Raw genomic sequence first — 14029 nt, 5'->3', positions numbered from 1 at the left:
ACAAAGCATTCAGAGGCATTGTTTTTCTTAAAGCTTACAAGTTCTTTTTAGCATGAACTTTTGGAGGATGTTACAAGGATGTTTGTGCTAATTGCTTATTGCAAAAATTATCATTTTCTCCATCTAATTTTGTTCTGATCTAACTCATTTGCGAAGTTTGTACATTGTGGCTATGTCTCCTGTCCATTATATACACTGTGTATCTCCATTTATTCTCCATGCATTTAAAGCAGTACATTGCAAGCCTTGAAATATATCTTGCTGTTTTATTGTAGTGGCTCAGCAGTCTTGCCTTTCTCTAAGGACTTTTTCATATGGGTAAAAGAGATTGGAGCATAGTGTGATGCTCCCGTCAATGTCGCACAATTTGGGGAAGATTTTCAGATGAACAGAGTTTTCCAGCCGCTTTTCATTCACTTCTTTTTGTTCACAGGATAATGGCGGGATTATAGTGACCAAATTGTGCAACATTGACGGGAGCATCACGCTATGCTCTCATCTCTTTTGCCTGTATGAAAAAGTCCTATCAAAGTTTTATTTCTCTGATTTAAAACAAGACAGGGTGCTTTTCATACCCCCAATATTTCCCCAGATTAGCAGCAAGCAAACAATTCCCAACCAAAGTCAATTTGGAAATGATTCATTAATGGCAGCATGGTGCAGTGGTTTGAGTGCTACACACAAACTCTGGGTGACCAGGGTTTGAATAAGTCCGAGGGGGAATACTTGAAGGCAAATAACAAGAACCAAGGTGTTGTAGTAGCCTGAGTGTTGAAATCCCAGGATTCCATAGGATGGATCTACAGCACTTAAAGCAGTGGTTCCCACACTTTGGTTCTCCAGATGTTTGGGACTTCAGCTCCCAAAATTCCTGCTGGCCAAGGTAGTCAAGGCTTTGGGGATTGAAGTCCAAAACACTTGAAGGACTTAATTGTGGACTTAAAGTGATGTGAAACTGCATCATTTCTAAAGTGTAGATGCAACCTAGGCTTGGTTTCCAGACCTTTCACCATCTTGGCTTCTACCCTCAGAGTATATTAACAACTTATCCATAACTTTCTTGAGTATGCTAGTGTTTTCATTTGCAAAACAGTATTGTGGGCCCTATGGCTGGGTTAAAGAAGACACACAGAGAAAAACCCATATGTGTATTTGGAAAAAGTTTATTTGTTAGTGTCACAGCTCAGAAAGGAGAAAGTTGACTGAGCCAAAGGGGTGCCATGGGTCTACTGTACCAGAATGTCACCAACTATAAGGGTTTTGTTGGTCATGGAAGGAAGGGACTCTGATATCAGTCCTAATTGCTAAGGTGTCGAGTGTGTTGGTGTCTTCTGTTGCTGACTCAGGATGTCAACTTGCACAGGTAGGGTTGCTTTCTTTCACAGTCACTATCGTTCCATTCCTTAAAGTCTAGAAGACAACAAGTGACAATGCCACAAAAACTCTTAGTTTGGGAAGCAACTGTGGGGGTTTCATAATTGCTGCCACTGTAATGAACACGATACTGACATTTCCTATACATGTTTTCATCAGTTTTTAAGTCAGTCCAACCTGGAAAAAAAATTCCCTGCCCATCCTTGGAAATTGGAAATGCTGCAGTATTGGAATTACAGCCTAGATCTTGTGTTAATGAGATGGAGAATGCTTATAGGGTTCCACAGCAATTGTGTGACACCATTGCATTAGACTATTGTGATGTTGCATTGCACAATTGTGTAATGATGTGGAATTCATAATGGTGCACAGTACAAATCCCTTGGCAGTGTCCAATTATGTGCCACGCCACCAACACTGTACTTTTCTTCTGTGACCTTAAACTGAATATGACCATTCTGCATCGGACAAAAATGTCCAACCACTTTCATAGGGAAACTTGTGCCTACATTGACCATGAAGAGGATGACACTGTATTTTACAGTTAAAACCACTCATACCAATATAGTTATTACAGAGTCGCAGGAATCTGCAGCAAGGATAATATCTCATAATGTCAGGTAGAGAAATTAGTTCAATTATGTTCAAAATTAGCAACTGGGCAATTAAATCATCGTTGTTTGCCTTACTAACTGAAATCTGTGAATTAACAGTAAGAAGTGCATTGCTTTCAAACATTAGTGTCCAAGTCAGGACATGAGATTCCCAAAGAATGCCTTGGAAATTGTTGTATCATGATATATCACAGGTTCTGCAGTCCATCTGGGAAAAGGCACAAGATTTTAGAAGGCACTCTTCAAAGGACAAGGAGCACATTTTGGAAGGCAGCTTTAGAACAATGGCCAGGATTCTATATCCACTACTTAGTTAACTAAATAGGCAGCATCCAGCCACCCATGTACTAGCTGGATCGGTGCCGCAGCCGCCGCATGTAATGGCACTGATCTGCTCCCCCCAAGGAGCAAAAAGAAGCTGCTCTAGGCAACTTCCTGAAGGGGTGCATAAGCACTACAACATGGCATCATAACGCTCCTTCCACGCAGCCGCATTTGGGCACTGTGCCCAGTGTGCATCATCATGGCATGCACTGTGTGGACAGATGCGAGCCATAATGGTGGCCAGGCAGTGTGGTGAGGACTTCGAGTGTGCTGGACACTCAGCCCTTAACACACATACTGGTCAGCATAAAGTGCCACACTACAGAAATAATGCAGTTTGATGCCACTTTAACTGTCATGGCTCCATTCTATGGAATCCTGAAATTTATCTATTGTTGTGGTATCAGCATTTTCTGACAAAGAAGGCATATAAATAGTTATAGTTGTATCAAACTGAATTAATTCTGCAGTGTAGATGCAACCCCACTCCCCCACCCCCATCTGTCTGACTTTGACTCTAACTCTCTATCTCTATTGCTCTATTTGTCTCCCTATCCTGGCCTAACTACTATTTTAATGCTGAGCAGAGTAGAGCCATTGAACCAGCTGGATTCACCTGCATGCTGACCCCATCCTTCACTAGTTGTTTCAATAGGTTTACTCCAGTCCAGGCTGATCAATTGGATTCCTTCTAACTGATGTTTCCTGAACAAAGCGTCCTGCAAAACTGTCCTGAAATCCAGATGGTCATTCAGCTATTTTGTTTTTTTTCCTGGTGGACCTTCCTGAGTGTCATTCAGGGATCACATTTTGCAGGAAGGAGATGAGGAGCCATGACTCTTGCTCCCATCCCTGGCATAGGAGGAGAAGGGAGGGGACATTTTAGGAGTCTGTTACTCCCAAGCCAAAGCGCATGTCATTTTTCAAAGTGTGTGACTTTCTCTTTGGTTAACCACCTGCTTTCTGGAAAGTGGGTGGTGAAATCTTTTCTCACCATTTGTGTACAGCTCCACACAGAACTCTTTGCCATTGCCAAGATTGGGTTCCCCTGGTGCCCAGGGCATATACCGGCCTTTGGATCCGTCGGTCCATTTGAACTCTCGGTTCTGTAGAGAGAGCAGGAGAGGATGGGTCTTAGCGGAGACAGAGGCAGAGCCCTATATCCTGCCCTGTCTCCTTTCTATATAAATAAAAGGGTGATCTGAACCAGCAGCTGAGCATCAAATCATAATATACCTTGAATGTATTTCCACAACAACACAATGATGGCACTTTGACACAGCTTTAATTGTCATGGTCCCAACTGATGGGATCCTGGGCTTTGTAGTTTGGGCTGGTGCTTAGAATTCTCTGCCAGGTAGCTCTAATGCTGTTTTTCAGCGGAAGGCATCAGACCTCTCCAACAGGGAAATTCTACTAAGCACCTCACCAAACTAGAACGCTCAGGGTACTATGGGGCAAAGTCATGGGAGGGAAGGAAAGAATATTGTTACAAGCCACTAACTTTGTGGCCTGGGACCATACCTTTAAAGTACCAAATGTGATAAAAGAAGATAAGATAACACCACCAGCTAGTGTCAGGATGATGTGGTCAAGATAGCAGCGCCTCAAAACAAGGTGTTGCTAATACTTGTCTGATCAAAACAAAGATGGCAGCCCAAAGACTCCAAGTACAGAAGGACTGGAATCATAGATACTGATCTTTGTTTTGATCGGACAAGTATTAGAAACACCTTAATTGGATAAGCTGATAAGATGGGCAACACTAAGCAGAGAATAAATGGTGTTAAGGTACAGCCCCCAAATAAGGCTGCCTTCAGCCATGTCTTCACCAAAGAAGAACTCTGTCTGACAGCCATGCTGTTCCTGTTAGACTAACAGGATGGATAAACCACCCCAATCTACACTAAATCTGGTAAATCTAAGTCCCCATTATGTTTGATGCCAGTTAATATGCATACAATGCTGGTAAAACTGAACATTGCCCTAACTTTGAGCCAGGGCAGTTAAAGCGGTCTCAAACTGAATTATTTCTGCAGGGTATTTTGGGCCCATAATCAAATCAATGAATAACCACAGCCGCAAAAGTCAAAGCTGCAACTGTGGAGCTCTCCCCAAAGGGAACAAAATGCTTCCAGAAAACAAGATTGATTTATTCATCCTTTCCCTGAACACTCCCAGAAGAATTACAGATCTAGATGATACAATTTCTCCACAAAACAAGTTCCTTAATTCTTTTGGTTAGTTTTGTTTGTTTTGTTTTGTTTTTTGTATTTTTATAGCTATAATCTGTACTTTTTAAAATATGTTGTTAGCTGCCTTGAATCTGATTACTGAGAGAAAGGTGGGATATTCATGAATAAAATCATCATCATCATCATCATCATCAGTCAACTAGGATACAGCGATCTGTTGAATCATTTGCTGAATACCAACTCAACACATAGGTAAATCCCATTGATTCAGTGCGTCTGCTCCAGATGCAACTAATAATTATATTCAGCTCTCATTTCCCTAAATCCTGTTGTTGGTCCCAACTACAGTAGACCCACTCAGTCAAGTGCATTTACCTATTTGTTGCATTGACCTATATGTTGAGAGCCAGCATGGTGTAATGGTTTGAGAGACCAGAACTCGAATCTCCACTCAGCCATGATAACCACCAGGTGACCTTGGTCAAGTCACACTTTCTCAGCCTCAGAGGTAGGCAAAGGCAACCCCTATCTGAACAAATATCACCAAGAACACTCCATGACAGGTTCACCTTAGGCTCGCCATAAATCGGAAACAACTTGAAGACACCCAAAAACAAAACCTTGTCACTAACATGATCCCACTTGATGCTGGCTGGAACTAACAGGACTCCAGGCTTTAAATTAATCAAAAAACATTTTTAAAAAGGAAACCAGATGAATTTCATTTTCCATACTCACCCTCCCTGCGTTCCCTTTCTTGGTGTCATACAGTCCTATCCAGACATAATTATTGCCTTTATAATTGCGCGAAACATATTGGGCCACTATCCTCATCTCTTGCTCATCTAGAATCGAAGCAAGATGTCCGCTTGGTCCGTAGGTCTGGCAGGTCACCTGAGAGAGAAAAAGCAAGAACAGAACAGTTGCCTGCTTGAATCAAGTTGAATATCTTGACGTGATGCTTCTGCCATATTTTGTGACTCTGTCACAAAAATGAACCTGGATGTGAAGTCGAAGGCTTTCACGGCCGGAGTCCATAGTTGTTTGTGGGGTTTTCAGGCCATGTGACCATGTTCTGGAAGAGTCATAAATAAACTTTTTCCAGAACATGGCCACATAGTCTGAAGACTCTGAAACCTCCTCCCCTTTAAAAAACCCAATTAACCTGAATCTTCTTGGTGTCCTCCACTTGTACAAATTGCTTTTCACATGCAGTTTTGGGGCCAATGTGCAATGAACTACAATAGGCCCTTAGTATCTGCTAGGGTTTGGTTCCAGGACACCCCCGGATACCAAAATCTGTGGATACTCAGGTTCCATTAAATACAATGGTGTATTATTATTATTATTATTATTATTATTATTATTATTATTTCTACTACTACTACAATGAATCCTTGGTATCCACTGGGGTTTGGTTCCAAGGCCCCCCTGGATACCAAACTCTGTGGATACTCAAGATGGTGTTCATTTTATCAAATGGCACAATCAAGGTTTGCTTTTTGAAATGAATATATATAGGCATAGGCATATATGGCATATATATGAATGGTTGAATCCATAGATAAGAAATCCAGGGATACATAGGATAGAGTGTACTGTCATATCCAGAGATTCCCAAACTCTGGTCCTCCAAGTGTTTTGTACTTCAGTTCCTAAAAGCCTCAGCCATCTTGGCCAATGGTCCGAGATTCTGGGAGCCGAAGTCCAAAACATCTGGAAGGCCAAAATTTGGAATTGCAGGCCATACCAAATCCATCATGATTTGCAAATAATATTAATAACAGCAACAACAGCAACACCTCCATTGTCAAGTTCTTCCTAATGTTCAACTGGAACCACCTTTCCTTGAGTTTGCTGCTCTTGGTCCTTATCTCTGGAGCAGCAGAAGACAAGCTTGCTCCATCCTTAACATGACACCCCTTCAAATACTTAAACAGGGCTATCATATCACCTCTTAACCCTCTCTTCTCCAGGCTAAACATACCCAGCAACCTAAGTCATTCCTCATAGGGCTTGGTTTCCAGACCTTTCACCATTTTGGTTGTTGTGGCATTTGTTTATCACAGAGTGTAGCACACAGATGGAGAGCCTATGCCATGCTCCTATGGCACAACTGTACAATCACATGGGAAAAGGATCTTTGGAGAGGCCCTTGATGCTAGAGGGAAACACATGCTGAGGGGACCACACAGTGGCATCACTAGAATTGGTGTCACCCTGCCACAACACATGCTGTCACTTCAAGGCTACCTGGCACACACTGGTAGCTAATGTGGCTTTTCCAGGTCTGGCATGGCTCCTGGGCAAGAATCAAAGAGAGGTGACTCAGAGGCTATGCAGACCAGATATATACACTAACCTTGGGGTAGAGTAGGGATGTGGTGTCTGCATGCCTGCTTCCTGGATGGCACCTACATACCACTTGCCTGATCAGATGGTAGCTGGTGTCACACCACATCTTCGGTGCAGTGCTTACATGCGCTGTGCCAAAGAAGTGGCAAAAAAGCTGACACTGCTACATCTAGGGTACCTTTTCCATGGATCTGTGGCATGTAGTTACCATGACCCTGATCCTGCAAGGAAAGGGGATGCTGCAAGCCACTCCAAAGGGATGGTCTGTTGAGCCCCTCACTTTTCGGCCTGGCTAGCAGACCCACTAGACTTGGTAGAAGCTGCCATGGGACAGTAGCACCTGACCAGCATCCTCAGAAGATGGATGAAAGAGGTGACCTGGCTGTCAGCATGGGGTTGCCAGGGTTTGTTTTGTTCTGGAATGCAGGGGACTGACCACCCCACCCAGTGTTCACACCACCCACACACCCCCAGTGATGCTCCTGGGACCACAGTGGCTTCTGTTATTGGGAGTGTTTGTGAACATTCTTGTCCACATTGCTTCCCAAATTCTCCTTCCTGTTGTTTGGACCTTGGCTTAATCACACCTGGGCTACAAACTCATATTTTTAGGGGCATCCCTATGAGTGATATGGTGAGGGAAGGGTTGCCTTCTTTCCTGGGAGATTAGGTTGTGCGCAAGACATGCTCCCAGTTCGGAAAACTATTTCTCGTTTCTTACCTCTGCATCTCCCCAGTTCATTGGGGCGATGAAGAATCCAAAGCAGCTCTTTTTGTGTTCGAGCCAGTTTCTAAGACATGCGGCATTTGTCATGGAGGCTGTTAGACGAAGAGGAAAGCATAGTCAGGGGGCGAAACAATAGTTGGCTGGTGAGGCAGGCAAGTCATCGATTGAGTAAACTACCACCATCTCAAGAATCTCTGGCTGCATCCATACTGGAGAGATAACCCGGTTTGGCACCGCTTTAACTGTCCTGGCTCAAGGCTATGGAATTCTGGGAATTGCAGTTTGTTACGGGGCCCAGAGCAGAGCACACAACGAACTCCAACTCCCAGAATTCTTTAGCCTTGAACCAGGGCAGTTAAAGCGGTGCCAAACCAGATTAGCTCTCCAGTGGGGATACAGTCTTCGTTGTTATTTACTGCTGTCAAGTCAGCTTCACAATTCATGCTGATGACCCTATGAATAAAAGACCTCCACTCCAAGGCACCTCATTCTCAACTGCCCTGCACAGGTCTTGCAGATTCATGGATGAGTTGATCCATCTGGAGTGCTCTCTTCCAGTTTTCCTACTGCCTTCCACTTTCCTAAGTCTTTTCTAGTGATCCCTATCTTCGCATGAGATGGCCAAAGCATGAAAGCCATCTTGGGTTCTAGGAGGAGTTCAGCCGTGATTTGTTTGAAGACCCGTTTATTTGTCTTTTTGGCCATCCACGGGATCTGTAGAATTCTTCCCCAGCATCACATTTCAAATGAGTTGATTTTCTTCCTGTCCACTTTCTTCATTGTCCAGCCAGACATAGAAATGGGGAATACAACGGCAAGGACAATCCTAACTTTAGTATTGAGTGATATCTCTTTATGCTTCAGGATCTTGTCTAATTTCTTCATAGCTGCCCTTCCAAGTTTTCTTCTGATTTCTTGACTGCAGTCTCTGCTCTGATTAATGATTGAGCCAAGGTATGGACAATATGGAGCTATCGTATCATCATCATCATCATCATCATCATCATCATCATCATCATCATCATTATTTTTGAAGTTATTTAAATCATCTGTGCTCACTTTTTTTCATGTTCAACTGTCAACCTGTCTTTAGACTTTCCTCCTTGAGTTTCTTCAGTAATTGTTCCGAGTCTTTGGAATAATTCTGCTTGCCTGCCTCTATCTATCTATCTATCTATCTATCTATCTATCTATCTATCTATCTCTATCTAATATCCTACGCAAGATGTCTTACAGTATAGATTAAAATTACATCTACTGCTATCCCTTACTGGAGTAGACCCATTGGACCAATAGGGAATTCATCCAAGTGTAGAGCCATAGAATCAATTGGATGTAGCCACATGTTCACGCACCCATTTAAGAACTGATTCAATAGGTCTGTTCTAGTTGGAAGACTTCTTTAAAGAGGGAATCAAATGAAGAGTTTTTTTATTAAACAAAAGATTTACACAGTTATAAAGTGGATGGGGAAATCATCAGAATTGTTAAACATTTTCTACTTCCCAGCTCAGTCGTCAGATTCCAGGATGCCATAGAATGGAGCCATGGCAGTTAAAGCAATGTCGGAGTTCATTATTTCTTCAGTGCAGATTAGACCTTGCCATAGAATTTCTGATTTCGGGGCATGAAAGCTGGACAGGAAAAATAAATCAGCTGATTTAAATATGGCACTGGACGAGAGTTCTTCGGATACCATGGACTGCCAAAATATCTAATAAATAGGCCCAAGAGCAAACCAAGGCTCAAACTCTTCCAAGAACCCAAAATTGCTAAACTGATGCTTTAATGCTTTTTACATATCTTTAAAAAAACATGACTCACTGGAAAAGACAAGAATGCTTTGTAGCGCTGAAGGTACTAAGAAAAGAAGACAGCCACATTACAGGTTATAGGGTTTTTGTGGGTTTTTGGGGCTATGTAGCCAGGTTCTAGAAGAGTTTATTCCTGACGTTTTGCCAGCATCTCTGGCTGGCATCTTCAGAGAAAGATGGATTGCTTTGATAAATGCAGCCACAAATTTGAGTTTGCAAGACCTGAGCAGAGTTGCTTATAACAGAGTGTTTTGGAGGTCTTTCATTCATAGGATCATCATAGGTCCAAGCTGACTTGATGGCAAATAACAACAATGGCAACAACTATAATTCTGTTTGTGACATACATTGTGCAAAGTGAGCTTATGTCTTTTCACAAATGGGGTGCATGAACCTATTCTCTAACCTCTTGCACCCCATTCCAAAATTCCCCTCCCTTTGTGAAGCCAGACCAGAGCCAAGGCTTTACTTGGCTCATCAAAACCAAGATTTGAAGCGATGAACTGGGCCATACCTGAAAGAAGAAAGAAGACAACCAGTAGTCCCCAAAGGGAGACATAGAAGGAAGAGGCCAGCCACATCTGCACCTGGGGAGAGGGAACAAAGCAAAGAGAATGGTTGGCAAAAGAGGCAGGTTGCCTAGACAGCATTGCAATGCTTCTCTGCAACTGAGAAATCTAGGGCGCATTTAGACTGTAGAAACAATGCCGTTCAAGACCACTTTAACTGCCATGGCTCCATCCTACAGAATGATGGGATCTGAGGTTTTGTGAGACACTAGCCCTCTTTGGCAGAGAATGCAAAATACCTTGTAAAACTACAAATCCATGGATTCCATAAGACAGAGGTACAGCAAGTAAAGTCATTCCAAACTGCATTATTTCTGCAATGTAGCTGCACCTTAAGAGAAAGAAGTTAGTAGCACATGCTTTTGCGGACTTAATGGTAGTCTACAGTTTTTTGCATACTTCATGGTAGTCTATAGCATAAGCTTTTTGTAGACTCAAATCTACAAAAGTTTATGCTATCAACTTTTTTCTCTTTGCCTCAAAGGCACTACAAGTCCCCTTTGCATACTAAAATGTATTTTTACTCCCAGCAGAGTAGAGCTATAGAGTCAACTTGTCTACTTGAGTTGAAAACTAGCCAACAGGATTCTAGCAAAAATGGCACCATCGTCCAAAGAACCCTTCTCTTTCCTGGTCTAGGAAGCTGAATTCGGAAAACAAATACAGCTTGAGTCTTCCTTATCCAGAATTCCAAAATCCCAAATATGCCAAAATCCTTAACTGTCCAGATGGGCGGCTGAGATAGTGACACTTTTGCTTTCTGGTTATTAAATGTACACAGGCTTTGTTTCATGCACACATTTATTTCAAAATATTGTATAAAACTCCCTCCAGGTTATGTGAATAAGAGGTATATGAAACAAATAAATTGTGTGTTTAGGCTTGGGTCCCATCTCCAAGACATCTCATTAGGTACATATATGCAAATATAATATTCCAAAATTAAAAAAACAATGAATCCAAAATCCAAAACACTTCTGGTCCCAAGCACTTCAGATAAGAGAGATTCAGCCTGTAATCTGTTTCCTCAAAGTTACTGAACAGTTGTTTCTTCTTTAAAAAAGAAAACAAAAAGAAATGGTAATATGTCTCCAAATTTCAAATCTAGCAATATTTTGTTTCATTCTCTCCATGGAGGGCCATCTCTTCCCCTTCATCTGGGCTGAAGATCTCTTGTCATTGAGCAGCAGAATAGAAGCCCTTTCAGAGTGAAAGGCAAAATTAATGCAGTTTGACATCACTTTAACTGCCATGGCTCCATGCTATATAATTTTAGGATGTGTCCTTTGGTGAGATATTTAGCCTTCTTTGTCAGAGAGCTCTGGTGCCATTGCAAACTACAAATCCCAGGAATCCATAGGATGGAGCCATGGCAGTTAAAGTGATGTCAAACTACATTAATTGCAGTAGTGCGGCAGCCGCCTGAAAGAGTCCAAAGCCTGGAGATCACTCACCTGTTTGTCTCTCCTTCTGTCTCTGCTCACCTTGTCTGATGGCAACTTGTCTTCCTCCTCTGCAAAATAGAAAATATTCCAGGGACACTTATAGACTAACTGACAAGGCACGGTATGTGCCTCTTTTACAAACATCAAACACAAACGGAATGATTCAACCCACAAACCCACAGACAATGTTCATCTGATAATTCTTGTGGGTGGCCATTGGCCCTAGAAAGGCAGCAAAAAGTACAAACAAACTGGACAAGGTGGGTGGAATGTAATGCTATATTCCTTTTCTTCTGATCTTTTCAGAGTTGCTGTTGCAAGATATACTTTGAACAAAGATTATATGGAAATTAAGAGGATTGACACGAATCATAGAATGATAGAGTTGGAAGAGACCTCAAGGGCCATCCAGTCCACCCCTTCTGCCATGCAGGAAATCACAATCAAAGCACCCCTGACAGATGACCCATCTAGCCTCTGTTTAAAGACCTCCACAGAGGGATGCTCTACCACTCTCTGAGGGAGCATGACAAAGAGGAGGTTAAGAGGTGATATGATTGCCATGTTAAATACCTGAAAGGATGTCATATTGAGGATGGAGCAAGCTTGTTTTCTGATTCACCAGCAACTAGGACACAAAGAGAGCATATGCAGAAAAGGTATGTTGCCAGATTTGTTTGTCTCCTTTTGATAGCCAAATTTGCATTGGACCCTAAGCAATGTGTTTTTAACTCCTTGCTGTGCTTGTGTATGATAACCACTCACAAATGGACTTTGTGACTCCGGAATGACAGCACTTTAACCATTTTCAGGACGGGAGCACATAGGTCGCAGTGTGAAAAAGTCCATAGAGTGCTTGGGTGATGTCTTCCTGCATGGCAGAATGGCTGGAGTCTCTTCCAGCTCCACCAATCTTTATGATTTTTACTTTTTTATTTATTTATTTTACAGCTCCCATACTCCTCAGCTAGTAAGGCCGTGCCAAATGGATACACCTGATACCATATGATTTCAAAAACTCTGCAGGTCCACAAGAACCTGGTTGATTCTTGGATAGGAAACCACCAGGAAGGAAGATCAGGGATCCCCGGGCAGAGCTATAAAAGAATGCTGTACAAAATCATGGGCAACCCTTGCTGCCAGGCATATTTTACCATAATGGACAAATGGACCAAATGCTCCTGTACAGATGCTCTTCGGGTAGAGATGAGGATGCTCCTGTTATGCTTCCTATGCTCCTATGCCACTGGCTGAAAGCTGTAGTCCAATTCATGCCCCCCAAACCTGTTGGGCCAGGAACCTCACATAAGGCTGGTGGACAAGAGGGATGGTATGCACATGTTCAAGGAGGTGGAGGGAGAAGTAGGGTCCTCACTACTTGGCTCTTTAGGAGTCCTAGTAGGCAACAAGGAATCTCCATCTTTAGCAGTCTTAGTAGAGCAAAAATTGAACATGAGTCAGCAGTGTCATGTGGCCGGTCCAATTCCAGGAAAGCTAGTCCAATTCTAGGTTTCATCAAAAGGAGTGCCATGTCTAGACTGATGGAAGCCATACTGCCAGTCCATTCTGCTTTGGACAGGCCTCACCTGGAATAATACTGTGTCCAGTTCTGGACACCACAATTCAAGAAGGATGTGGACAAGCTGGAGTATGGCCAGAAGAGGGCAACCAAAATAGTGAAGGGTCTGGAAACTACCATGCCCTAAGAGAAGCGTCTGAGGGAGCTGGGTATGTTGAGCCTGGAGAAGAGAAGGTTAAATGGGTGACATGGTAACCGTGTTTAACTATTTGAAGGGATGTCATATTGCGGATAGAGCAAGCTTATTTTCTGCTGCTCCAGAGACTTGGACACAGAGCAATGGGTCCAAACTACAGGAAACGCTATTCCAGCTCAACATTAGAAAGAACTTCCTGATAGTAAGAGCTGTTTGACAGTGGAATATGCTGCCTTATAGTATGGTGGAGTCCCCTTCTTTGTTGTTGTTGTTATACTTTATTTATGTAGCACAGTAGATTTACACAATGCTGTACATACAATCAGTAAAATCGATAAAAAATAATTCTTTGAGGGTTTTTTAAAGTGGAGGCTGGATGGACATCTCTCTAGAGGACTTGGATGGTGCCTTCCTCCATGGCAGAATGGGGTCTCAACTCGGGCCCAGATTAGAAAAGCCTCAGCTCAAAACACGAAGGACAGGAGCAGAGGCTGAACCCAGAGGATGCAGAATTGCCCCCAATAGATAATCCTGGCCCCTCAAAGAGTTCAGTTGAAACAGCTGAGGCAATCCATAACGGAAATGAAACAGAAACTCGCTCCTCCCACTCCTCCTTTGAAAATGTCGCAAACTGCTCTATTGATCCTGGCTTTGCTGAAGTAAATCTTTCACCCATTAAACAAAAGCTGTTTTCCTCATATAAAGAAACAGTAAACACATTAAGAGAAAGGAGCACTATGTCTCACCCAGTATCAGCAGAATACAAACCCCACTCTTTGTATGTTTTTTTACAAGATCAGTTTTCTAGTAGAGCAAACAGCAGTAAAATTCTTTATTAGAATGGATGTACTGCAAAGGGAAATTTCTGGTCTTAAAGCTATTATTGAAACATTAGTA

General features: G+C 42.5%; 1 protein-coding gene across 1 annotated transcript; it reads right to left on the bottom strand.

The window, feature by feature from the left end:
- Window positions 1-2176: 2176 nt before the first annotated feature.
- On the bottom strand, window positions 2177-9984 carry LOC149311541 (C-type lectin lectoxin-Thr1-like). The gene is made up of 5 exons (XM_089526580.1): window positions 9918-9984; window positions 7584-7681; window positions 5246-5401; window positions 3307-3418; window positions 2177-2196 (listed from the first exon to the last, which is right to left on the bottom strand). The coding sequence occupies exons 1-5, from the start codon at window positions 9982-9984 to the stop codon at window positions 2177-2179; spliced, it is 453 nt and encodes a 150-aa protein (XP_089382706.1).
- Window positions 9985-14029: the final 4045 nt, after the last annotated feature.

This window comes from Sceloporus occidentalis, unplaced genomic scaffold (assembly GCF_023333645.1).
Source record: "Sceloporus occidentalis isolate IW3139 unplaced genomic scaffold, rSceOcc1.0.p SCAF_5, whole genome shotgun sequence".
NCBI classification, from domain to species: Eukaryota; Metazoa; Chordata; class Lepidosauria; order Squamata; family Phrynosomatidae; genus Sceloporus; species Sceloporus occidentalis.
This window is presented reverse-complemented; position numbering and strand designations above follow the sequence as displayed.